The sequence below is a fragment of the Polyergus mexicanus genome, unplaced genomic scaffold (genome assembly GCF_030449975.1).
Source record: "Polyergus mexicanus isolate NDT 795.1 unplaced genomic scaffold, iyPolMexi1.0 SCAF_13, whole genome shotgun sequence".
NCBI lineage: Eukaryota > Metazoa > Arthropoda > Insecta > Hymenoptera > Formicidae > Polyergus > Polyergus mexicanus.
In genome coordinates, this window is record NW_027223333.1 from 1,505,834 (window position 1) to 1,532,272 (window position 26,439).

Consider the following 26,439-nt stretch of genomic DNA (forward strand, 5'->3'; position numbering starts at 1 on the left):
TAAAAACAGAACGCAGCCAGAGTAATATTATATTTATCATACGACAAATTTTTTAAGCACCATTGACTGCAAAATAGAAAATTTCTTGAGTCTCTAGAAATTAGCTAATCAATACGCTTAAGAAGTTTGTCGTACAACAAATATAATATTATTCTTAAGCCCTATCAATGTTGCTAGAACTCGAATTCTCCGAGATAGCGTTCGAAAATTTATCGTCGGGTAAAACACAGGGAAGATTCTTTTGTTCTGTGATTGATCAATTAAACGCTATTCTACTTGACGGTAGATTTTCAAACGCAATCTCAGGGAACTTTATACTCTACCCGAGTTTTAATTTTATATTGGGAGCTTTACACCAAGAAACACAAATAAATACAATTATGTCATGTAATTTGCTATTAAATAGAGAATTTTTAAAGACTACAATTTTTCCATTCAACAGCTAATCTTATGATATTGTTTATATTCGCTGATAGCGAATTTTTGAAGTTTCTAGAAATATTTGTCCAGATTAACTAAAGATGGAAAGCCAACAAGTAACAATTTTCGGAACTTAAAGAATTCTCTATATTCGATAGCCAATTAAGTCTGTTTTCTTGCTGGAAAGCTATCATAGGAGATAGTTCTTATCGAATATTCAATTCAATATAGCGACCGTAATCGATCAAGAACGGCTTTACCATTAATGGCAAACTCTCTGAAAAGATTTGTTGATCGTTGAAGCCTTCTTTCCAACTTCATCTAATTGTGCCAAATAAAATCGAGAAAATAGGTTATAATGTGGAAATCATTTTAAATGCGTAATTCTCCTCAATAATGACGCACATATTCTTCCGATAAGAAGATACATTGTCGTGCTTACATGGTATATTTTATACAACTAATTCTTACTTCATTTTATATATCTATCGTACGGCAATATTACTTCTTGTAAGATTGTTATACTGTTAGATACTTCATTTAATTTTATTCGGTATTACATTCAAAAAATCTATTAATGGTTTTATATGCTTGCTTTTCTACCGCAAACATGTTATTAAAAAGGAGAAAAACGATTCAAGCTCGTACTGCAAACGGCAGAAAGGAAAGCATATAGAGACGCGGAATAATAAATGGGAGTTAAATACAAAATGAAATCGCTACTGCTATTTCCATCGTAGATTTCGGTGATTGATTTTCGATTAGCAACAGTTGTCCACATTGTTGAAAAATTGTCGAATTCTTGCTAGGAGGGGCGCGGCTTAATGGAATGATAATTGGACGAATGAAGAGATCGGTAGTAGAGTGAGGAAGAGTACCTGTGAAAAAAAGACGAAGTAGACCATGTATGTGTGTCTGTGTGTTGTGTGTATTTTTAATTTTTTACAAATTATATTACAAAATATGTATTAATCGAGCACCATGACATTGGATTAACAAAAAAATCCAGAACACTAATTTAAATTAATTCATGCTTTTATAAATGAAAATAATAGATATCGATACATTCACAAATGTGAACAAAGCGACATTGAGAATGAGAAAGAGAATTGCCGCTCTAATTCTAAAAGTACGAGAATACAAAGTTCTAGGAGCGCGGCAACTCACCAGCAATTACAACGCGAATTGCACTGCGGTCGCGAATGAAGATTTTTGTTAATATGGCTGATGCCTCTGATTTTGGCGACCGCCACCTCCTCTCTGTTTGCCGCCATAACCCGAGCCACCTGAAACAATGCCGACACTGTATCATTAGTCTCCATACTTGTCTCAGATACGAATTTATATATAATTAGATTTATATACACAACTATAATTACGTACACGAGCGCGCGCGCACATACACAAACATTGTAACGTAAAACAGATTAATTCTTATACAATATAAAACATACGCACGCGCGCGCTTCAATAAAGGAAGATACACTATACTACTAACAACAATCAGGTATACTACGGAAGAAAATACTACAGATAATAAATGTAAGAACAAAGAGGCTACAAGCTAAACTGCGCATTATTCGGATCCATACCCTTCTTTTCGATACGTATCTCTCTGGGATTATAAATTTTTTTTTCTTTTGCTATTATAATAATGGATAAGCAACATATGAAAACTCATGTAAGCAAAGATGGCAAAAGCATGGAAAATGAAATAATTTTTTTACAAGCACTTAATGTTTCTACAGTGGAGATTAATCGAACTGAATTTACGTCGAAGTTATTATTTAGTCGATTTATATTTGCGGTTGGAAGTCGGGGTTAAATTGCTCTCATAGCAGTCAAAAGGATTATAAAGATGGGTGAAATATTCTAGCGGTGGCAAAGCATCAAACTGAATATAAAAAGAGAGATAGAAGAGCAAAATACTAAAAATGATGGGTAATAAAGTTATGTATCAAGGAACGCTGTAATGCGTACCTTTACCGCGTACACCACCGCGCCCGCTCGCGTAGCCACCATCGTAATTACCACCGCCATAGCCATAGCCATCTGCGTTTCATGAAACACATGGTACAAATGGAGTCAGTATCCGCACGTACCATCGAGATTTCAATACGGTAGAAGAAACAATAAAAAAAGGGATATATATACTAACGCGACTACAAAGGAAAAATCTCGATTCTTCGGCGAAATTTTAAATCCGAGAAAAACGTAATGCAAAGATCTAAAGATCGTCAGGACACTGACCAATTTTATGAAAGTAAGTACCTCACCCTGGGACATTACTTAAATTCGAAAATTCGCGATTTATACTATATGACGAAACAAACAAAGGATAATCACCACCATATCCGCTGTAATCGTAACCACTGCCGTAACCGCCGTAACCGCTGCCGTAGTAATCGTATCCTCCATAACCATCGTACCCACCGCCGTAGCCACCTTGACCGTAACCTCCGCCGTAGCCGCCTCCGTAACCTTGTCCCCAGCCACCTTGACCTCCAAAACCGCGTCCACGGCCTCCTCGGGCGCCTCTACCTCGGCCCATCATTCCGCCGCGCATTCCGCCCATACCATCCAATTTGGGTGTCGCCTTTTTCACGTCCACCTTTGATAAGAGTTCAAAATTGATTAGAAAAGTTTGAATTCGATTTTTGAATTGCAAAGAAATTAGATTGTAATGTGAAAGTTTACACAACTATTTTTATATTTCGTACAAAACTCACCGCTTTTCCATTGATGGTCTGTTTGGGTGTTTTAAGCAGTTCGTTGACCACTTGCTCAGATTCAAAAGTAATAAAGCAGAAACCTTTCCTCTGGTTCTTTGTCTTATCAAACGGCATCTCCACCTCGACAATCTGTGTGAAAAAATTTGAAAATTGCATAATAATTAATTTTTTGGGGGTTTTGTTTTGACTTGTTTATTTCCAAATCACGAATTACTCTTACGTTCCCAAATTGTGAAAAAAAGTTCTTAATATCGTCGTCGGAGAGCTCCGTCGAGAGACCACCGACGAAGATCTTCCCGTGTCTAGCTTTTGCCTTTTTGGGGTCGACCTTTTTGTTGTTGATGACATGATCGCCGGCCGACATAATCTGCAAGAAACCATTAGGATTATTCGCATGCATAATATTGATTTACAGCATTAAAGAAAAGCTCTTCATTTATTGTTATTACTGGAAAAAAATATTACCTTATCGAGAGCTTCGGCTTTGGCGAAAACAATAAAGGCAAAACCTCTCGATCTCCCCGTATTGGGATCTGTTTTGACATTAATACTCTCAATGTCGCCATATGTGCTAAAGTGTTCCCTTAATTCCTCTGAAAAATTACGACACAAATTGCAGATAAAAATGTATGGATTTCGGGAAGAAATACAACCCATCAATGATCAAGAATAAGATTACTCACTGTCAGTAGTCTCCCAGCTTAAGCCACCAACAAATAATTTTCTGCAAACAATAAACAGAAACGAAATTTGTAAATAAATTTAATAGAGGATAATACGCTTGCCGCCCTAACTTTCCAATCGCTATTGCGGTACTACGATTGTTACGAGTAATATTATCTTAATTGAATTTTTATTATATAGGCACACAATATTAAAATAAAAAAGAAAGAGAAAGATAGAAATCGAATGTGCCTCTATCAATCATAGAGTCCTGATTACTTCCGGTCAACCTGTAAAGCAATGGAACTAATTTATTTTACCAAAGAAAGAACAGAGATCTTTTTACGAATATTACATTAATTAGGTTAATAGTTTCTCAAAATTTACGTTTTAATGCCATTCCTATGCAAATTAGAATCGTACTACGATTTAACAGAGCGCAATTGACGATCCATGATGCTATCTGGAAAAGGCACTGCAAGAAATTTTAATATTGATTTATGCAACCACAATAATCACTCATCTTTTTTTTTTTTTTTCAATTGTAGGAAATAGGAATTCCAATTGCAGCAACATGCAATGTAGGTGTTGTCCTACATAAAGATTTGGAAAAATAAACACGTTCCTTGCACGAGACTAAACAAGATTGTTATTCTGACAGCAAAAGATAAAAAGAGTTACAAGATATACCATATCCCTAGAACAAATGAACTCTGATCAAGTTAAATATGTATATATTATTATACAATTTACATACGTAGTTGCTACGTGATAGCATAGTAAAATTGAAGTTATGAAGAGACGGCGGCATTGCGCAACCACACAGGTAACTCGATTTGAACATCATAAAAAGATAAGTTTCGTGAAAAATATTAAAAGAAAAAGTTTTAGAAAAATACATATGCATATGTATGTATGTGTGTATAATATTATAAATCTGTGTGTATGTGAGAGTAGAAAAAAAAAACGCATCAAAGAGAGCAAAGTACTGTTATAACGATGATCCAAATAAGCTAAACTCCAGTAGTTGATATATACGGCTGCCCCTAAAGAAAATACAAATAACTTCTCTAAGTTACACACACAAAAAAAAAAAATAATCCCGATTATTAATATTGGCTCAAAATTAGTGACATGTGGTAGTAGATTGACTGCAACTCTATAATATTGGAAAGCTAAAAATTAATTTCCATGTTATGACAGATTAACATTGATCACTGTACGATTTTGCTCTGTTTCTATCTCCCTTGCTCTAATTTGTTTTTCATTTGATTTCTTTTTAAATAACATTATTATTATGCGTTACATCAGACACTCGTATGCATACATATATAAATTTTTCTATCTTACAGTTCATGTTCATCGAGAAGGTTTATTTACATTATACGGCTCATTATTATGACTTGTCTCGAGTCTTAAGACATTTTTGGTTTTATATTTTTCGCATTCAAATAACAAGCTGCAATATGTACACACTTTGCTGTTTTTCTACCATTTTTTTTTTAAAACTTTTTTTCCGGCGGTGTTAAGTCTGTATTTATATACGTTTATCGATATATACATTATAAATATATATCGTTTTTTATATCATCTAGGGCTGATGATAAATACCATGGGTACCAGTCACTCGCCGGTATCTGTTGTCAGGTCAGGTCACAGTTAGCCGGTTGCAAGCAGTCCACCATAATCGCACTGGGACGTTTGCCACCTGCAGACCAAGTCACAGAAACTGCGTTAATGGCGTTCCGGAGCTCCTATCGGAGATGTTTGCATTGGCCCTAGTGTCTTTGCGCATTTTTGTTCATGCCCAAATAATCCAAATATCACAATTCAGCGGAAATTACTCTACTTTGTATTATATCCAGCAGGCAAATATGTGTCACTGTGGCACATATTTGATCTCAAGTAACATTTGACTCGACTTGACTCCAGCATTTTTGTGTTGTGACCAAACATGATGGACTTGAGAACTCGATGCTTGATCGCTCATAATAATTCCGACCCCAAAGTTCATTTCATCAAGCTTCGCAGCTCAATTGAGAGATCCCAGACACGTATTGGATGTATTTGTCAATCGTTTTGAGCAATTGACTAATCTGAATTTGACTGTAAACTCTTACTGTGAATAAGGACACGTGACTCGTAACTGATCAAATGTGTGGATTTCAAAATTATATTCTCTATTAAGAAAAAAAAGAAAAAGAAATACAAATACACACAAAAATGTTATTCTTAAAAAGTACATATATAATAGTTCTACATATACACATACACAAAACTTTATCAATGATGAAATTGTCTCTGCCTTCCGTTAATTATAGAACTAGAAGAGAGTTAATTGGCTGAGTAAGAACAGAAAGAAATTTACAAAAAAGTTAGAAAGCTGATGAACATATAACTCGTAATTATAGCATATGTGTAATTATAATTACAGCATAATATATATAATAACTATATAATTATATTTACCTTATTTTATTTGTGAAAAACAAAACAATGTATAAAATATATTTCAGATTTACTGTACAAGGGCAATTGTATCATAAAATGCAGTAATAAAATTGTTTAATATATAATTCACATTTTATCTCATATATATATATATAATTATCTAATATTCGTAAATATTGGGTTGCGATAATAATAGAATACAAAGCTGCAAAAAATGTTAGATTTGTCGGATGTATTTTCTGCACTTGAGAAGAGCAACATCGTATTCGCGGAGAAAAGAGAAGGAAAAAAAAAAAAAAAAAAAAATAGAACGAAAGTGTGAAGAAAAGAGAGGTGATGCGCGAACGAATTCTTAAAGAGAGCAGCGTAGTAAAAAGAAAAAAGCTTTATCTTGTACGCTACAGATAATAATGAAACGAACTCTGTCCATTCGCGAGGACGAAAAAGAAATACACCCTCGAGCGCGTCATGAATGCAGGATGTGAAGAAATCGCGCGGGAAAGTGAACGGTGTCCGGTGTACGACCGATGCGAACGGATTACGGATACCGTCTCGGTATCTCGAATCGGCCCTCGCCATTTTGTTCGACGGTTACTCGTGTCGCGAGGCCCGGGAGGGGACGCCGAGAGCAATTTCGCGGGAAAACGTCTCCGTAGACGTAACGCGTACTGCGGATTGCCGAGATCCGCGCGCGAGAATCATCGATCCGATTGCCGATCATCGTCCGCGACGAGAATCTCGTCGCGATGAACGAGAGAAAATCTTACCTGTCCTCCTGTGAGTCCTGGCCATTCTCCACGGCGTCTCCGCCGCCACCGGTACCGCCGCTCTCGGCTTCGCCGTTCTTCTCGAAACTTTGCTCCGCTATGTCCTCACTGAAGTCCTTGTTTTCTTGCTGATCTGCCATTGTTTACGTCGCGTTTTACGCACTCGTCGTGCTCAATGATACGAAGGGAAGATCGTGTAGATAGAAAATAATCACACTCGCGCTATATCGGAGGACGTCTGCGCCGAGACGGATCCGCGGATGAAAGGAGGACAATGAAAGGAATGTTCATGCCGAGTTTTGAGAACGCCGCCGATGATTCGTGCTGTCCTCTGCAGAAAAACTGTCAGACCGAGAAGCGCATCGCTTCTCCGAATTCTCAATCGGGATAGAGCACTTCTTCGTCCCGATTGGTCGAGTCCACAGACTTCTCTATAATACACTAGACCAATAGCATCCCACTGATCTGTATGAAAATTTTTCAGCGAGAGAACAGATAAACACAATGTCACGTAATTGGTTACCGAATAGAAAATTTTTTAAATCTCGAAAAGTTTTCTGTTTGACAGCCACTTGTATGACATCTTATTTATATGCGTTTCTTGCTGAAAATTTAAAGGTGCCATTAACGCAGCAAGAAAGGCACCTTAATATTCCAGTACTGTTTTCCGCAAATATTGGTGGATTTCGACCGAAAGTAACTGTATACATCAATAATCTCGTAGGTGTTGTCAATAATTACACAATCAAAAATAAAATATAATATAATCAAATAAATTCTATATTAATATTAAAAAGATTATTACAATACACATATATCTAACCTGATTTATTACACGCGCTCTTTCCCTATTATATATGGTGGATCAGAGCACCAGGCACCAATCAAAAATCATGAAGAATTGAGGAATTCTAATTCCAAGCTTCACGAACGCTATATTGATTTTTAATATATATTATATATATTATATATATTATATATAAAAGCTGTGGGTATATATATATATATATATATTCATATAAAATTCACATTACATTAGATGGCGCCACTATAGCGCTGATATCATTTTTTTTTCTTCCTACAAGAGTTTGTTGGTTGATCCAGTCGGAGCCGTTTAACATCTGACCTCGCGTGATGATTAGATTAATTATTATTAGTTATCGCACGATTAAATCGTTTAGTTTGTAAGAATCGACTGTTATTATGGCTTCCTTGGTCGCGGATTACGGGACTTCCTCCGGCTCGGACAGCGAGACGAACGGTGACGTTTCGGATGATGCGTAAGTTTGGATCACTGTGAGCTGTTATCCAATTTAGCTTTTCTCCTTTTCTTTTTAGCGCTTCTCCATTATCTAATTTAATCCTAATCTTCAATAAAAGGCATGAAATTCGCCAATATTTCTACTTAACAGGGAAATTGTAATGATGGAAATCCAGTTTTTAAGATGAAAGATATCGGATTTAATAGGTCATGCAACATAAGGCTGTATGCACAATGACAAGTGCAAAGCATTATGTATATTTTAATATAGGTAGCATTGAACTTAAGGAGAAACATCAAAGAGGCATACACTTATAAATTGAGTAAGATTGGATATAATTGTAGTAAAAAATCTAAAGACTATACATTTATGGTGTTATATTGTTGTTAATCCAAAATATTATTTTTGCTTTAAATATTTTTGCTACAATCTATTTCTTCGTTTTCACGATGTTCTTTTGCATCTAGAACTGGATATATAAAGGTTTGTTTATATCAGATTATATCGAATGCACTATATCGCATAATTCATATTTATTTGTACAATTCTTTTGTAAGAGAAATGTTTGTTTCATGCATTCTATTTCTTGTCTCTTTCTTCCTTCTTTAAGATACATAAGTAGAAAAATATCTATTTAATTTCTTTTTAAATTATACAGAGATAGATCTCTCTGCGCTTCTACTTTTTATAATTTTCTTTCTCTTGTTTTCTCTTTCAATGCTTGAATATATATTTATTTCATCTCAAAGTCTATCCTCTATCCACTCTATATATTAAAACTATGAAATATTCATTTTACTTTACAATAAAAATTAAACCATTGTTATAATATTGAACATCAAAGAAAAAATGAAACATTTATTTAAATTTAGCAACCCTATGTACATACAGAATGTGGCTTGTTCTTTGTAATCTGATATTGCCTCACCGTTAGCTTTAAGGGTGTTGACAAGGTGGAGTCGGAAGAGGATGAAGAGGAAGAGGATGATAATGATGAGAACAGCAACTCGCATAATGATGAGAACGGACACGTGAGAATAAACGAAACAACAGCTTCCAGAGAAAAGCTTCCATTACCCACGCCGGATTTCAATAGCGCGTCCACATTGTTGAAGACTTCGGTATTCTCAAATCCGTTCGTCGAAGCGGAACGAGCGAAGAGCGCGATCCTGGAGAAACATGTCAAGATGACGCCCACGTTAGACGACACCAAGATGATAAACGGCCGTAAGATCTGTTGGAATTATCGGAAAGGCCGTTGTCGATTCGGTCATAACTGCACCTTCGCCCACGATTCGGATCTTCATCGCAGCGCGACTGAATTAGAGGCTCTGCGGACTCCGCAGGAGACACTGGTCTGCCAGACTCGATACAACGGACAGCAACAGCAGACATCACCGACCGCGAACGACGAGGAAAACGAGGTGGATCAGGAGAACAATCAGACTGCGAACAGAAAACGCAAAAAGAGGCCCGGCTTGAGCCAATTGTTGCTTCCAAGTAAGAAAGTTTTTAAACTGTACAAAGCGCAACAACAACAACAAACCAAAACTAGATGAATAATGCTTGTTCATTTAATGTAGTGATAAGAAATGAAACTGTCTTCTGGCTAACTCGTTACAGGTTGTTCTATATGAGAACACGAATTGAAATGGAAATTTGAAAGATAAAAATGTGAACAAAATTGCGAATAATTTTTAATTCACTCTCGTATTATGTATATTGATCGAGAATCAAATTTCCATCTTTTATCAGTATAATAGAGGCCATTAGTGTTTGGCAATGCAACTAACAAAATCTCGCGCAAGATTTAGATTAGCATTAATTAAACGAGCAAAAGCGATATAGATGTAAAAAATTCCGATTTATGCTTCCAATGCGAACCTAGCCTGCGATGTGTAGGATAAAAATTTTATTCGAGAAACTTTTATCTCACATAAAATTGCAAAAGACTATTCCATGTACAAAGCGTATGCAAGCTTAACATATGGACATATATATATATATATATATATATATATATATATATATATATATATGGACATATTCCATAAATATATATATATATATGGATTTTTTTTTCTATAAGTGTTTATAAGTTGTACAGCGATCATTTGTGAAAATTGAGAGATAAGTTGTAAGAACAATTAATTTTTAGATAATAATTTCCATTATATAAATGAGCAACGAAAATAAAGTTGGAGTTTTCAAAATTTCAATTTTTGAAGTTTATATGTATATTACTTTTCTTCTGTGCCTATCATATTTCCGATATCCTAGAATATAAATTTGTGTAAGTATTGGCGGCAGGCCAAAAGGATTGGTCCTGTAGGGAGAGTTTTTTAGCGGGTGCAAGTCCCGCATATCCCATCGAACCGGCCGATGCAGTAGATAACGATTTAATTACTAACGAAGAACACCTCACAATTCCTTCATTAAACAAAAAACAAAACAATGGAAATCCCTCTTCTGGGATACTCAGGCCTTCCCTTTCTGAGCATGTACAAGCATGATCGAGCAATAACGTTTCCCGTGGGATATAGCCGCTGGAATGATCCGATTTTCAACTTCGTTATCTTCTTGTAAAATTTTTACACGATAACAATTTGACTAGTTTTCTCGACGCAAGTTTTTATCGAACAATCATGGCAATATATCATCATATTTTTGAAATTAACGAAGGTCAGATGTGAATGCAGCGAAGATTAATCAAGCGTCGAGATATTTTTATATATATGTTTATATATTTTACATTTTATACATACATATCTTTAAAAAATTTTTTGAATTTTATAATATATTGTGTAAAATAGAAAAAATTTTATTTTCGATGTTTCCTTGATTAGTTATTTGTCAGCTTTTAAAAATTATTTAACTTTATTATAGAATTTCCTTTGAGAATTTATATGTAAAAGTTTTCAAAGATTTTATCTGAAATATTTTTATAATTTTTTATGAGGATGAATATATGTATTTAGAACGTTCATTATGCCCGATTTTGCAAAATATTTTAACTAGAAAGTTTAATTTTATTGTTAACTTTCGCATTCGTTTGTCATATGAATAATTAAATAGACACGACAAAAATTGGTTCTAAATTGTTATTATAGATCATTCTTGTAGCAAGATAGAGGAAATTTATTATCAACACAGAGAATAGAATAGATTTGAAATGATATTGTGAAAATTATTAGCAGAGAAAATCGTTTTGAGAAAATTATTGTTATAAATACGATTATTTATGTGTAATAATTATAACATTCATGTATAAACTTAATTTCAAGTTACTCTGGTATTAATAAATTGATATTCGTATGTGAAGAGTTTTTCATATATAGAAATATAAAAATTATAAAAATTTATTAGGTGTTTAGCATTTAATGTAATTCCACTAATATTACATTATAGTATATTGAAGCCTGGAGAAATTTATAAATAAAAATATTGGTTTCATTAAAAACGTAGATCAGTATTATGTCATGACATTTGTATGTGTTATAGTTTGTTGACTAAAAAGATCAGATTGTACAGCATTAAGAAACATAGGAACACTGTGCTGTCTTTGCAAATATTGCTCAATCAGGTTACTTAGGTTTGTGGAGAAGGCAGTCTCCAACAAATCCACGCCTTCTTCTCCTACATGGAAGAAAAGAAAATCTTCTGGTGATTCTGCGTATTGACTCAATAGCTTATAATAACCTTCTTTTGTTCGGTCCACTCTCCAACCAAATAGCTGATAACACGCTTGGCGATATTCCTGTGATGATGCCTTAAAAGCCTCTTTCAAGCGCGCTATCTTTATTTCATGTGTTTGTTTCAATTCTGTAATTTCTATATTAAATAAAAAAATAAATAATTGCGCAAAGAATAAGGCGAATAAGATATAAATATCGTTATCATACCTTGCGTCTGCAATAATGATGTGGTCGTGCCATAGTTTCCTGATCCTACTTTAGCTCGAAGCTCTTCTAGTTCTCGTAATAGAGCCGCTTGTTTTTCCTCGGCTTGTTTCTCCGCTATTGCTGAGGGATTCATTGTAAAATGTAGAACTCGAGCGTTGCAATTGAAGTCGCCCTTTAACGCACGATGCTCGAGCTCGCCTTTCAATTGCTCGATCTCTTCTCTCAGTTTATTATACTCGTTCTTCTGCGTGCCAGTCTCGGCCGCTTGAAGATCTGCTTCCAATTTATTAACTAAGTCCCTGAAATAATATTGAAAACATATTTTCTTTTTTATAAAATAATTTTTGATTTAATCAAACATTTGCGATACATGCTAATACATAATTATACCTGTATCCATCTATAGCGCGTTCTAGAGCCGGTATTCTCTCGGTCATCGCATTATTGCCATCCACTGTCATCTCTTTCTCGTACAGGTCTAATTGCTGTCTATAACTATCTCTTTCTCTGGTGACGAGAATCATCTTCTTTTGCAGTCTGCTTACAAGCTTATTTAGTTTTTCCTTTGATGATGTCACATCGGTAGCCAATTTCTTCGCGTCTTCATAATTCTTTGACAAGTTCTGTGACTCTCGCAGAACCGCATCCAATTTTGATCTGAGCTGACCTTCCTCTGCTCTCAAGTCCACTTCAGCTTGTTGAAGTCGGTTCAGCTCTCGCTTCACTGCCGTTGGTCCGCCAGTAATGCCAATCGTTTCGTATTCTTGCAAGCGAAGCGCAAGCTCGGACCGCTTTGCTTCCAATATCGCCACTTGTTGCTCTACTTTTTCAGTGTGCTCTAGCCTGTAACAAATCATGCATTGTTAAATAAATGTAACATTTTAACAAATGTAACATTTAACTCTAAATATGCATAAAGTACCTTTTTGTCATATTGGCCATTTGCTCCTCTAAGAGTAATTTCTCTCTGACTGACTCTTTTAGAACTGCAATAGTCTTTTTCGCTATATTCAATTCTTTCTCGAGGTCATTCGCTCTTGCTGCTCTTCCTACTAACATTTTGCCTTCTTCCCATAATGCTCTTTCGGACTCGAGTTTTTCTAGCTTAATTTTCATATTCTGTAGTTCTACATTTTGCAATTCATAGTCCTGTTGCATCTTGAGATATTCTTTAATCCTTTCCTCCAACATTGTTACTTTAGCTTCCACAGTTTCTAATTTTAATTGTAATTCATTTGATTCGCTAGTATCTTGAGGAAGAGGAGATTTTTCTTTTGTAGACACATTTCTCAGATTCTCTGATAATTTTGCATTTTCAGTTAACAATGATGCTATTTTGTTTTCTAAATTGTTCCTTACCTAATACAATACAGATAATTAAAAAATGTAAATGTAAAAATATGTTTATGGAACAAAGTATATGAATTAACATAAGATAATTACTTGGGACCATTCTTTCTCTGCAACAGCTTGTGCTTCTTTGGTATCTTGGATTGTCCGTCGTGCAACATCAAGTCTGACTTCTAACTGCTGAATGGTTTGTGAATCTTGTTCTACCTGGACTTGCAAAAGACCTTTCTCCTTCTCAAAAATTTCTTCCATCTGTCTGCGTATATTATGTAGTTGTTGTACAGTTGCCTCTTGTTGAGTCAATCTACTTTTTAATGATATAATCTGGAAATTTGTTTTTTTTTAAATTGTTTTATATATTTATTCAAATTATCTATTTTATTTGAATTATATAATGCATTTTTTTATAATAATAATGTTCAATGTATATTTATATAATTATATGTAGCATTTTTTAATGTGTTATTTTACCTCTCCTTTCATACGTCGCCATTCCCAAGGACTACCTGGGACAGAATCGGATTGACTTTTATTAACTATAGATGTATTCGATTCATCTAATTTTTGCCGTTTAGGTGAAATAATGCTGTCATCACTTTCATTGAATTTTGAACGTATATAGCCAGTTCCTGAGTATCGCACTGGTACTCCAATACTTTCACGATAGGATTCCGTTCCAGAACGTAGATCTTTTATCATATTGATAATGCTTGTTGGATCCTGATCATCCATCTAGACAAAATTAATTGCTTTTCTTACAATGATACACTATTATACAATTCCCATATATTAAATAATACAATGAGTATAAGAATATAAATATGAAATTTGTTTTTACATTTTTGTAAGGCCTATAATTATCAGTTACTTAATTTCATCTCTTAAACTTTTACACTATTTTCTTACATTTATTCTATTTTTTTCTATATTAACCCTTTTTATAGAGAAATTAACAGAATATATGTAACAGTGATCAAGATAACACCGGACACCAGATATTAGCGATACTAGCAACATTCAACCATCGATCAAATACATCAAGATTGGCAATATATAATTGAGGGTGCGTTCAAAAATCTTACCAGTGGGATAGAGTATTATTTAATTGACCAATCAGGTCAAAAAGAGCAAATATTTCTATGTCCTCATTGGTCAATATTTGTTTACTGCTGCTATCTACAAATGAAAAGATCACTAAGTTTGTTCGAGACACTGAATTCTATGAGTTCAATGATTCAAGCCAATTCAACCTCGTTGCCAAAAATTAAAGGTGTCGACAGCGCGAAAGTACTTGTTATCTTGTTGTCTTTACGCTGCTATGTCCAAGAAACAGGACAAGGTGGACAACGGCATCCTGGCCGTGAAGAGCAAAGTGTGTATATATATCATTAATAAAGAATAATTTTAAAGAATGTTCATTGAAAGTGAGAACAATGCATTGCTTAAATTTGTTTTGCAGTTTGAGGCCGACATCATCAGATTTTCCATCAATCGTAATGAGCCTATGAGCTATGAGGATTTTGGTAAACTGTTGGCAGAACGGCATGATTTAGGAGCAGATTTTAAATTTTTAATTTGGTACACCGATACAGACGGTGATCTACTTCCCATCAATAATGATAACAACCTAGCTAGAGCTGTATTGACCACCAGGTGTCTGCTCAGAATTTTTATACAGAGGAAAGGTAAAATTATTCGTGATTTTGTATATATTTTGTCTATATGTATATGTATATACATTTTATTTAATTATAATTATGACAGATGACGAAGCATGGGATAATGGACATGGGACAATAAAACCTAAAAACCTGATATCCAGTATTCTAGGTGGCACACCAGGAAAGCCAAAATCTATCGCTATTTCAAATCCACATGATTTTAGGCAGGTAAGTTTATACGTTGATTACTTTCTACTGTACTTCATGATATCAACTGATTCAACATTTAATTATTCTTACAATCAGGTGTCCGCAATTATTGATGTCGACATACTGCCAGAAACTTGTCGACGTGTGCGTCTTTTGAAACACGGTTCCGATAAACCCTTAGGATTTTATATTAAAGATGGTGAAAGCTTCCGTATATTGTCTGGAGGGGGAATTGAGAAAGTTCCAGGAGTGTTTATCAGCAGATTAGTACCAGGTGGTTTAGCAGAGAGCACAGGACTTCTAGCTGTAAATGATGAAGTTTTGGAAGTGAATGGTATAGAGGTTGCAGGCAAAACACTTGATCAGGTAAGATTTTTTATAGAAACAATTTTTTTTGCATAAAAGCAATATATTATAAGACATTAAATTACAAGATATTGATATAAAAGTTATAGTTATAATCGTTAAAACAATATTATTTATTTGAAAAGAATGCAGTTTTTAAATTATTTTTTTCTCTGATACTTATACAGTTATTTGTATATTTAATAACATTATTGCTACCCTAGTAAAATAATTAAAGCATTCTCAATATAATAACATATTTAAAATACTTCCTATGATAATTAAGATTATCCCATAAAGATAAAGTATTTTTATAGCAAAATAAAGTAACTCACTCTTCTTCTCTTTTTTTTATACGATTATTTATGTATGCTGATGGTGACGGTTATTTATATATAGGTGACGGATATGATGATAGCAAATTCCTCTAATCTTATCATAACCGTCAAACCGGCGAATCAGAGGGCAGCGTTGGCTGCACCTCGCCGCGGTTCCTTTTCTCGTAATAGTCAATTATCTTCGGGAAGCCATCAATCGACACAAAGCGCCGGTAGCGACGAGGAAGCGGATGAGATTGTCGATCTTACAGGTTTGACAATACAGGACGACGCTTCGGCGTCGTCTACTCAACACCATCATTACCATCATCATCATCATCACCAAAATTATAGTCATGATCAGGGTGTTCTGCACCTTTAGGGTGATGATTAAGAGAGCATATCCATTTAAACTCTCGAAAAGTGAATACATTTTGTTGATTTTTTTGCAGCGCAAAGACTTGATAGAAACTTTTTATTTTTTTACAATATTAATACAATATTATTAAGTACTTAAACAAAAATTTTCAGCTTAAAAAGAATTTTTTTTTAAAGTTATGCGAATATTTGCAGAGCTCCAGTTTTAGATGGCTGTACGGTGTGTATGAAAACGTTCGTAGATTTGAAATCAAAAACACAAATTTCTTTTTATTAAACATTAATAGCTATTAGCATGAAAGCTGCAACGCGCTTGACCGAACCACGCTTAGCTACGCCGAGCTATCTGGACCTTTCTGTTCAAAATTTTGTAACTTTGTTAATTCTTTGAATATCTACATCAGACTTGCTTGACTTATATTGTTTTTAAAATGTGAAGTTATGAAAATATACAAAAAAAATCTATTTTTTGAAATTTTCAGATGGGTATGTCCTCTTAATTGATTAACCCTTGAACAACGGACAGCGTGACAGCTAGCAAAAACTGAGTCAATTTTGATCTATAGCAAAATTTTTTTATACATATCGCAAATTAAAATTTCATAATGGATTTTAATCATACATAAAAGGAACATAAATATATATATATAATATTCTTAAATATCTTTTTCTCAAAATATTACTGTGCTTAAAATTAAAAGGAAAAGGAAAATATTTAAAAAATAAGAATTATATATTAATATTTTTGTATAATGCACACATATTAAGTATTTGTATAATGCACATATCAAATATTTGTTTCGCATATGTTTTATAAAATATTCTTAAAAGATAGATCACAAATGACTCAGAATCTGCTGGAGGGGGTTAAATTATGCTCAATTTAATAACGTCCGCTAATATTATTCGCGAGAGAAGTTATCTAGGAATAAGGCTTTATGGAAAAACACGTATATACGACAATAATCATATTGATGGAATTTTACGAAGTTTTTAGACAACTTGATAGATGTAAGGAGAGTTTGTTGGTTACAACATAAGTTACGTCTTCGAACTATAAAATCAATACTTTGAAACAACTAATGCTATTCTATGACTTCGACTTTGAAAGATGAATGTCATGCCTTGCATGTAAAAATCATAGAATGAAGATCTATATATTGTTATAAAGTGTCGAGATAAGGTAAATAGAAATAGAAAAATAGCAATCAAAAGAAAAAAAACAATTTTTGAAATATTATATTATAAAAAAAATTGCAATTGTGACTGAATCGATATTTCACGCAAATTCCAAATTTAAAAGAAATGCGTGTGGAAAAGAGTGCCGTTTTTATTATGAGAAACAGCAATTATAAGATCATCGTTTTTATACTTTATTGTTATTCTAATGGCATTATATCTTATAGATGAGAAAGAAAACAATGGAAAGAGAAAGTACTTATATTATATTGTATTTTTGGCAATATATTTGTACTCTATGCCTTTTAAATCATATTGAAGTTTTTCTCGATAATTGGACGTATAGCTCGATTGATCAAAATATTTTCTTTACATTTACGAATCATTTTTTAATACTATAATAATTAAGAGCAATTAACTTGTCCATTTTAGGACAAATTTGGAGAAGAAATGTGGATTCTTTTATTTTAAAAAGTATTATTTGATTCATTTGTCTAATATACTTGACAGATAAATTGATATCGACTATAGTATTCAAAGTATCATAATTGTTTCATTTAATAATTATTTACTTGAAATTAATATGTACTTAAAAAATAGATGAAATGAATATGATTTTTTTTTATAATGGATATTTTTAAAACTAAGATAATATGCTTGTTCATCATCCAGATGCTCATTAATGATACTTGATTGTACATAATGCGTAGAAAATGGGACTCAATAATTTGTCTCGACTGAAAAAAGTCTTTATATTAATGTAAATAATGATCGATAATATTATCGGAGAAAATATCGATATAAATCTTTCTGTAGTTTAATGATGATACGAAAAACAAAAGTGGCCTTACATTATACATCATTCCAGCTACTTTTAAAAATGATATAAAACTATAAGTGTTCCCTTCTTTTTATAACGCAGTCACACGTCTATTCGTGTATTTACTTCGTCTGCTCCACCACATGTTTAGACTGTTGAAGTTTTCGAATTTTAATTTCATTTTTATCTATGTTATCTGTTATCTAATTGCAGACTGAGGGAATCGTTTTAGGGCGGTAGATATCGATGGAAACATCAGGGGAATAACGATCCTATTTTCATGTGTAAAATATTGTTGTTTGTATATCTTGTGTGCCTTTATCAAAGTGGAATTAATATTAGGAAGCATTATTACATTCCAATTAAATATTTACACTGTTGAAAAGAAAAGAGGACGAGATATAACGTTTCTAAGAAATCTATACTGCCTTCATAGTTATGCGCGAATCTATTTTTATATGCACTCGATCCCATTTTTTCTACTTAATTCGAAAAAACGTATGTGTGTGGGTATATGTTTGTGTATGTGTATATAATATTTCTCCTAGATATATTATTCTCTATTGAGTTAGTTTTTCGTAATCGCAAGGTATCACTTGAACTTCCGCGATAAGTGCATTTTTAACGGCGCTACCAAATTATTGGGTGCGTTCAGGAGACACAACCGTTGAGCATCGTCTTGTCAACACTCGACGTTGATTTGTTAGTTCTAGAAGTAAGAATCACGTTCGAGATTGCTATCCAACGGTTTTGTCTCCTAAATGCACCCATTGATTCCGTCGAATATATCGCTAATATATATTTTGCATGTTTTTATTTTTAATTCTCGAATGTTCTTATCTTAGCTTGGACATTCATTTGTCACATCATGTATAATATTTAAAAGGGATTTTTTTCTTGAGAAAAATAGTTACGGTATGCGAGGCGGAGTTTTTTTTTTTTTTTTTTTTTTAACGAAAGAATGACTTAGAGGACTAACGTAAGATGATCTTAGATTTAATCTGTATGTATTTTGTTGCTATAGACGAGAAATCATTTTTGTACTTAACCAAATAGAGTGCGAATCCTCCAGACACATTTGTAAGAAGTTCTTTTTCATCTGCACTTAGCGCTTTATCGAGCCGTAATTGTTACGTGGAGGGATGTCAGTGCTAAATTAGCCTTCATGAGATGAAATTAGATATATATTAGATATATTAGATATATTTTACACAATAGTCGTATAGTTCTTAGTATGAATAAGAGATAGTTAATATCTTACGAGGACGAAAGTACTTATTAACGCTGTAATTCTTAATGGCAGCTTATAAAATAAAGATATTTTATTGTATTTTCTAATTTATCCTATTATTTATTCACATAATTCCATGTAAAATTCCATGTTCCTCTAATTATCTTGAGTATCGAGATGTCTTCTCGTGCCGTTTTGCCGTTACTATGGTATATAAATAAAATATGGTACAGTCAACACCAAAATCTGTAACCTTACATGGGTCATGATTTTTGTAAAAATTAGACGCTTAACAAGTCATTTATTAAGCTTAAGGAAACGACGAAAATCTTATACATATCCGATCGTGAAAGGAATTTGAAACACCAGACAGACATGTCTTACGCCGAGCATGGACCGCGCATCTTTTTGGCGGGCAGACCAAGTAATGGTGTACCCTTGACTTATGGCGATTACGTCTTACCGAAAAAAAGATCGGAAGGTCGTTTGAAGCTGTATAATTCGTGTACGGATATCCGAGCTTGGAGTCCAAACATCTTAGAGAGTACACGTTATTTTCGCGAGCTCAACGAACATGATCCTGCGGTTTGTTTTCTAATTGCCAATGTCTTAACTCTCTGAGAATACACACCGTGAATCGATTATTTATTAAAAATAAATATCTATATACTTTACAACATACAAACACAACACATACGTGCACATATAGCATAATTATTTCTGTATAAAATGTTGAGGAATTTTTAAATAAGCAATCCCCTGAAATAATATAGACTGTTATTGATTATGGGAAAAGTGGAATGCTTTTCATGTTTACATTTTATATTTATATTCTCCCAGATATTCAGCATGCATATAATGCAGCATATTATATCACATTCAGCACGCATTTTATATATGCGTATTTTTATTAAATAAATCATATTAACGAAAGACAGAGATAGAACGTGTATTATCTCGTTCTTCTTTATAGCCAGGAAGAGTGATACCATTCAATGTTGTAATGGAAAACATGATAGGACTTACGGCTCAAGCGCAAAATGAGCTTCGCGTTGCACGGCGAGAACTGCAAAAATATAAATCCTTGAAGCTTACTTCGGAACAACAGAAATATCTGGAAAATTTCGTAAGCTTTCTGATTAATAATGCGTATGTTAAAATGTACTATTTCTATAATCGAGTGACAATAGTTCTCTCTATTGTAGGGCAAAGCTACCGTCGTGATTAATGAGACAGAAGAAATGAAAGTAGAAGCTATAATAAGACCGCTTTCTCAGAAAGGATCATTCAATGCAAATAAGATTGCTGCCTTGCAACATTCCGACATGTATCTGTCCATGTATTTTCATCCTGGTAGGAGATTTCGATACGATAGAGGAGTCCATAATTACTTACTAACTAATACGCACGTTCTGAGAGAGAATCTGAACGCGAAACCATTATCGGAAAATAACACTTATCTAGTATCGCGCGTAACATCTTGCGATATATTAACCGAAGCGAGATCCGTACGAGGTAAAAAAAATTAACTTGCAAAATAAAGTTATATCTTAAAAATTTTTACTTATCGAAAACTAAAATGTAAAATTAATTTTTTTTTATTAAGCAGTTCTCGGCTAATTTTAAAAATTAAAGTAATCTATATATCGCATTTTGAGCTATAATAAATTCTATAGATTATAGCGATCAAACAAGTACTTATATCGAGTACGTTGACGCATCTTCTCAAGTGATGCAAGAAGTTTGCGAAGTGGGTGTACAAACGGACGGATATAAAAATGACGCTTACGATGGACAATCTAATGTCGACTCGTCGTCTAGTCAATACTGTGAAAGTAGCGAAAGTGTATCAACATCGGAAAGCGAGTTAAGGATAAACTTGGATCCCTTGGTAGTTTGTGAGAAAAATCATAAGGGAGTAATTATTCAAAAAGATTCGGAAATTATAGTTTTGAAGAACGAACTTGGTGTACGGAACAATATTAATTGAATGGAATTTTTATCAAAACGAAATTTTTATGTAACATATATATCTACATAGTAGTGAACTTGACTCATTTTTACTTTTTAGATGAAGGAAGATGAGCTAGAAGAGCTGCGTGAATTGAATAAGCATTTACAAACATTGTTAAAAGAAGAGGATGAAAACGCAAACATTTTAAGACATAATTTTAATGTAAATCAATATTTATTGTTAACTACTTTAGTTAAAAATTTATCTATAATCATTTAGATCTCTCTTATATCTTAGATCTTGCAAGAAAAGTTGAAAATAGTAAACGATAAGCGCAACGTTGAAGTGGAAAATTTAAGTGCAAAAGTAATACGTATTTTCCGACAAAAAAAAAAAAAAAAGATTTGTACAAATTATTTTTTATATAATTGTATACATATTTTTTTAAATCGAGTTTTATATTATGCACTATTTAGCTTTCTTCTTCGGAGTGTCTGGTGGATCAGTTGAAGATGGAATTAGGTAGAAAATGTCAAGTTTGTTATTTGCAATCGCAAGAAATCCAAAAACTTAGACAGGAAGTTAAAGAGACAGAAGTACTTTCCATAGAGAACGAGTCTCTTACGGTTAGTACGTGAGACATAGTATATACTACATAATATAATTAGCTTAGAGAAATTGAATTTGACTATAGTTTAATAAATTAATGTGCATATAAAACTATGATAAATTAGCGGAAGATGAAAGAGATGGAGCATTTATCTAAAGAGGCGGAAAGCTGCGGTATTGCTTTAGAGCAGGTGAAAAATGTCTGGTGGGAGCGGGATATGCTTCAGAAGCAATATCATGAACAAAGTTGCACGTTGGCGGACAGAGAAGACGAAATAAAACGACTATTGACGTTGATAAAGCAAATGTCTGTTGCGGCCGACACTCGTGAGGTGCGTCATTTGGCTTCTCGTGCATCACGTCATATTCTCATAATTTTAATGCCGATTCAATTAATAACGGGATATAGATATTTTTTGAAAATGTCAGTACAACGTCACATTTTACCTTAAGCTTTTAGTTATAAAAATATACATAATTAAATTTTATCAATTACAGACTTATCGATTATTGAAGATATACAGAGAGTTACAGTTCTGAATAAAAAAGAAATTATACGAAAATGTAGAGATAATGTTTTAATGAAATACTTTCTTTTTTTTCGCAGGTCTAAAAATTAATTTTACGGACAATATAAAGTATAATAAATATATAAAAGGATTAATAATAATCGCGCTTTGTAAAAATAATTAGGTATAATGTTATATCAGTAAACTCGATGCCTGGTATACGTAATCAGATCTAATCCTAAATCTTAAACTGACTTTACGTAGAAGTGTATAAATAGATACATAGTAAAATTGTGTTCACGATCAGGTAGAGATGAATGATGTAGTGGCCAACTTGAAAAATGAGATTCAGGTCAAAAACGAGAAGATCTCGCAGTGCGAAATGCAGCTAATTTGCATGGAGCGGGAAGTCGGTAATCTCACTAACATGCTGAAAAGTAGTTTGAACAATTTGGACGAGTCTAAGATAGCGTATGAGGGGATTTGCGAGTACACCAAATGCGAGCACGACACTTGCTTAGATGTCCAGAGCGCGTTGTCCGCTTTAAAAGCGTTCATAGCCGAGTTGGAGGAGTGTAAACTAGAACGACGTAATCGTCTGCGGGAGATAGATAACTTAAAGGCTTATGTGGCATGTTACAGCCAAGAGTCCGTCAGCGAGATTACAAACACAGATTTTGATACCGGACATGGATCGATCCAGCCGGTTGCAGGTATATTCCGAGGCATAAGTTAAATAATAATGGAGCGCATAGGAAATTCATGACATTGGCAGATTACATCTAATTATATATTGATCGATACACGATTACGTATTAATAGATAATCTGTGATACGCGCGTACAAATGCTAATAAATTGCAATAATATTGCAGAAGACTCCACGTCGAGTAATTGCGGTGACTGTCATTTATCTAAAGAATTAGTTAACGTTCAGATTCAGTCGGATGATATTGACTCTAGTGCGATATGTTCCGAAGAATCGGAAAAAATAGAATTGAACGAAATAATTTCGTACGAAGAAATCGATCACGCTCTCGCGACGCATATCAAACGTTCCATCGACAAGATACACGAGATATCCACAGTTCTTCAAGGTATAACATGTATAGTATATCGTATAGTTTCTTGGTGACACGTCGATTGACAGTTAAACAAATTCATTAAGGCGCCGGGGATTATCACGTGCAGATCGTTAAAGAGTTCGCGAAGCAGCAACAGGAGCTGCAAAAGAAGGATCTTGAGATTACGAAATTAAAACAAAAAGTGGCGGAGCATATGTTGCAGAGGGGTGAAGGGGATTGCATGATTCAAGAGCAGATAAGAAAAAGGATGCTTGAGAAGGAGAAGGTGTTGGAAGCTGTAATAAATAAGAGAGACTCGGAGATTGAGAGGTTGCACGAAGATCTTCTCTCATTGAAAAGTGAAAACGTTGATCTTTTCGATACAAACACCGCGCAAAACGAGGAATTACGAGTACAAAGAGACCAGATGCGCAAGTTAAATCAACAGATAGATGACCTACAGCAAACCATCAATATTTTAAAGCAGGAAACAAATAATGTCGACAATATGAGAAAAAAGTTAGTACCCTTATTATTTATATCGTTAAAAATATTTGATCGATCTTTCTTAAAATCGAAATTTATCCGTTTGGCAGATTGATGGAACTACAGATGGAAAATAATGATCTGAAAAATAAGCTTACACAAGCTAACGAGATTATCTCTAAGAACGCCGAAATAATAGCGGATCTGGAACGTAAGGATGAAAAGAATAGAATGACTTTAACGCATGAAAGCATCAGATACGATGCCATGATAACGCAAAAACAGGACGATATCGTGAAGCTACAGAAAGAGAATCAATCATTGTGCGACCAGTTGAGCAAAGTTGTAATTGAACTCGCTCGGAGCAACGACACGATTTCATTATTGAGAAGAGAAAGCGACAATATGGCCGTGATAAATGTTCTGCAAGCGAATCTATCGGATTTAGACGTGGATAAAGAGAGGCTATTGGTGAAAGTGGACTATCTGAGGAGCGAGATAGTGAGTTGTCAAAGTTCCACGGCGGACATCGAAAATGAACTGCGAACGATATCGCAGAGAAATGAGACACTGAAAACGGACATAGACGCTGTAAAAAATACTAACGATCAATTGTTGTACACACACGAAGACATGGTCAAGTCCTTGAAAGATACACTGTACACACTTCCTGGGAAAATTTATGAGAAAATCGTGCGCCTTCGAACGGAAATTAAAGAAGACGATACAGAGATGGAGAATACGTCTGAACAACATCAAAGCAAAGAAATTTTGGAAAATGAAAAGGGAAAGCAACAGGCGAAAGTATATGCTGATAAGGTAAACACATTTACTAAATATTATTGTATACTTTTATCGCAATGACTAATTAAAATTTCGGGTATAATCTAATAATGTCGACAATTTCCTTCAAGTCTTGTCAACAAGATGAAGAATTTTACGCGAGTCAATGCACGCATGATGAATTAGTTACGGTCGCTCAAGAAGTAGATTGTAATATTGAGAATGCTGTGCACAAGTTAAGATTCCTCGAAGGACAATACGAGAGCAAACTGCATGAAATTAAAAATTTGATGGATGACGTAAAGCTGAGAGATTACGAAATAAAGAATCTTGAAGAGTGTATTACCTATCTGTTGCAGGAGAAGAACGATTTACAAACTAAAGTTAAAGTACATAGATTTTTTTCCTTTATAGCGTTTTTCTTTTGGATAATTTCTTGTAAATATTTTAATTTCGTTTTAACAGTCCCAGGTAGAGGAGTATCAGAACAAACTGGCGTTGTTGAAGAAAAAATATGACAGTAGTTTGAACGCTTTTCGTAAGAGACACAATGAGAATGTTGAAAGATTGCAGACAAGATTCGAAGACATTATGAAAATGGAGAAAAGCCCGTTTGACTCGGAGAGTTGGTTACAGGTACCCGTGTTTGCAAGAGGGAATCAATTAGTACATAACTTTTTACGCGTCGCGATTTATTATCAATCCATCCTTTCTAGTCGCTGAACTTGAAGGAACTGACGGAACTACATAATCGAATCAATATTTTGAGCTCACACGCAGTTGAGAATACTGAATCAAACATTACACATACCGAAACGAAGGACCATTACAGACCTCGCAATAATTCCGAAGACCATAAGTTCTATAATAAGTTCACTTTACATAAGCAGTACACGACAGAGAATAGGTTGTCTTTAAATAAAAAAGCAAGTAAAAATGAACTCATTTTCGAAAATCTCAATATGGAAAATAATGAAGAGAAAATTTCTATAACAGAATTATATTCTCGCGATTTTAAACAGAAACATAGGTAAAATATTTTCTATATATTTATATTTACACTTATACATGAATTTCAGTAGAACTTATTAATAACACACACGTTTTGCAATAACAATTCAGATTTTTCGACGATGGGAAGGAACAAACGGAAAATACGGAATCATCTAAACCTAGAATAGACAGAACCGTAAGTGCATGATAATTATTAAATTATAACATTACGTATATTATTGCATTCAAAACGCACATGTAAAATAATACGTTGCAGCTTGATTGGCAGAGAGAGAAATTTATCTATCAATGTAGCATACATCATAAATTGAACAATGCTCGCTGATATCGACG

At 33.8% G+C, this 26,439-nt stretch overlaps 5 protein-coding genes across 8 annotated transcripts; 3 read left to right on the forward strand and 2 right to left on the reverse strand.

The window, feature by feature from the left end:
- Positions 1–832: 832 nt before the first annotated feature.
- On the reverse strand, positions 833–7,310 carry LOC138938690 (RNA-binding protein squid-like). 2 transcript variants are annotated; one of them, XM_070305871.1, is made up of 9 exons: positions 7,034–7,310; positions 3,836–3,876; positions 3,618–3,745; positions 3,373–3,519; positions 3,150–3,281; positions 2,767–3,031; positions 2,401–2,472; positions 1,588–1,706; positions 833–1,298 (listed from the first exon to the last, which is right to left on the reverse strand). In XM_070305871.1, the coding sequence occupies exons 1-8, from the start codon at positions 7,171–7,173 to the stop codon at positions 1,636–1,638; spliced, it is 996 nt and encodes a 331-aa protein (XP_070161972.1). In that variant the 5' UTR covers positions 7,174–7,310; the 3' UTR covers positions 833–1,298; positions 1,588–1,635. The 2 variants fall into 2 exon arrangements, with proteins under 2 accessions (XP_070161972.1, XP_070161973.1); XM_070305872.1 differs by lacking the exon at positions 2,401–2,472 and having other exon boundaries at positions 838–1,298.
- A 781-nt stretch (positions 7,311–8,091) lies between these two features.
- On the forward strand, positions 8,092–10,304 carry LOC138938861 (uncharacterized). Its single transcript, XM_070306206.1, has 2 exons — positions 8,092–8,313; positions 9,230–10,304. The coding sequence occupies exons 1-2, from the start codon at positions 8,237–8,239 to the stop codon at positions 9,852–9,854; spliced, it is 702 nt and encodes a 233-aa protein (XP_070162307.1). The 5' UTR covers positions 8,092–8,236; the 3' UTR covers positions 9,855–10,304.
- Positions 10,305–11,576: 1,272 nt separating this feature from the next.
- Positions 11,577–14,556, reverse strand: Mad1 (Mitotic arrest-deficient 1). 3 transcript variants are annotated; one of them, XM_070305634.1, is made up of 8 exons: positions 14,386–14,553; positions 14,019–14,279; positions 13,641–13,871; positions 13,120–13,556; positions 12,588–13,040; positions 12,198–12,496; positions 11,995–12,126; positions 11,577–11,931 (listed from the first exon to the last, which is right to left on the reverse strand). In XM_070305634.1, exons 2-8 carry the CDS (start codon positions 14,277–14,279, stop codon positions 11,768–11,770), a joined length of 1,977 nt encoding a protein of 658 aa, XP_070161735.1. In that variant the 5' UTR covers positions 14,386–14,553; the 3' UTR covers positions 11,577–11,767. The 3 variants fall into 3 exon arrangements, with proteins under 3 accessions (XP_070161735.1, XP_070161734.1, XP_070161733.1); XM_070305633.1 differs by having other exon boundaries at positions 11,578–12,126; positions 14,454–14,556; XM_070305632.1 differs by having other exon boundaries at positions 11,578–12,126.
- A 243-nt stretch (positions 14,557–14,799) lies between these two features.
- Par-6 (partitioning defective 6 homolog gamma) lies at positions 14,800–19,762 on the forward strand. Its single transcript, XM_070305631.1, has 5 exons — positions 14,800–14,919; positions 15,007–15,232; positions 15,312–15,436; positions 15,515–15,784; positions 16,163–19,762. The coding sequence occupies exons 1-5, from the start codon at positions 14,866–14,868 to the stop codon at positions 16,460–16,462; spliced, it is 975 nt and encodes a 324-aa protein (XP_070161732.1). The 5' UTR covers positions 14,800–14,865; the 3' UTR covers positions 16,463–19,762.
- Positions 19,763–20,063: 301 nt separating this feature from the next.
- LOC138938913 (putative leucine-rich repeat-containing protein DDB_G0290503) lies at positions 20,064–26,439 on the forward strand. Its single transcript, XM_070306316.1, has 17 exons — positions 20,064–20,273; positions 20,662–20,818; positions 20,901–21,203; positions 21,365–21,657; positions 21,760–21,864; positions 21,940–22,008; positions 22,119–22,268; positions 22,377–22,583; positions 23,068–23,473; positions 23,635–23,856; positions 23,928–24,342; positions 24,420–25,113; positions 25,224–25,481; positions 25,558–25,728; positions 25,809–26,122; positions 26,215–26,281; positions 26,363–26,439. Exons 1-17 carry the CDS (start codon positions 20,064–20,066, stop codon positions 26,429–26,431), a joined length of 4,110 nt encoding a protein of 1,369 aa, XP_070162417.1. The 3' UTR covers positions 26,432–26,439.

Bases quoted from the DNA above. Each gene is read 5' to 3' on its own strand.
- LOC138938690 (XM_070305871.1), bottom strand. From the start codon at position 7,173: ATGGCAGATCAGCAAGAAAACAAGGACTTCAGTGAGGACATAGCGGAG. The intron at 3,877-7,033 runs GTAAGATTTTCT...TATTGTTTGCAG, and splicing joins CAGGACTCACAGGAGGACAG to AAAATTATTTGTTGGTGGCT. The intron at 2,473-2,766 runs GTGATTATCCTT...CATGAAACGCAG, and splicing joins CGATTACAGCGGATATGGTG to ATGGCTATGGCTATGGCGGT.
- LOC138938861 (XM_070306206.1), top strand. From the start codon at position 8,237: ATGGCTTCCTTGGTCGCGGATTACGGGACTTCCTCCGGCTCGGACAGC. The intron at 8,314-9,229 runs GTAAGTTTGGAT...CCTCACCGTTAG, and splicing joins GGTGACGTTTCGGATGATGC to CTTTAAGGGTGTTGACAAGG.
- Mad1 (XM_070305633.1), bottom strand. From the start codon at position 14,279: ATGGATGATCAGGATCCAACAAGCATTATCAATATGATAAAAGATCTA. The intron at 13,872-14,018 runs GTAAAATAACAC...ACAAATTTCCAG, and splicing joins GGCGACGTATGAAAGGAGAG to ATTATATCATTAAAAAGTAG. The intron at 12,497-12,587 runs GTATAATTATGT...ATATTATTTCAG, and splicing joins CGCGCTATAGATGGATACAG to GGACTTAGTTAATAAATTGG.
- Par-6 (XM_070305631.1), top strand. From the start codon at position 14,866: ATGTCCAAGAAACAGGACAAGGTGGACAACGGCATCCTGGCCGTGAAG. The intron at 15,437-15,514 runs GTAAGTTTATAC...TCTTACAATCAG, and splicing joins ATCCACATGATTTTAGGCAG to GTGTCCGCAATTATTGATGT. The intron at 15,785-16,162 runs GTAAGATTTTTT...ATTTATATATAG, and splicing joins CAGGCAAAACACTTGATCAG to GTGACGGATATGATGATAGC.
- LOC138938913 (XM_070306316.1), top strand. From the start codon at position 20,064: ATGTCTTACGCCGAGCATGGACCGCGCATCTTTTTGGCGGGCAGACCA. The intron at 21,865-21,939 runs GTAAATCAATAT...CTTATATCTTAG, and splicing joins TTTTAAGACATAATTTTAAT to ATCTTGCAAGAAAAGTTGAA. The intron at 26,123-26,214 runs GTAAAATATTTT...ATAACAATTCAG, and splicing joins GATTTTAAACAGAAACATAG to ATTTTTCGACGATGGGAAGG.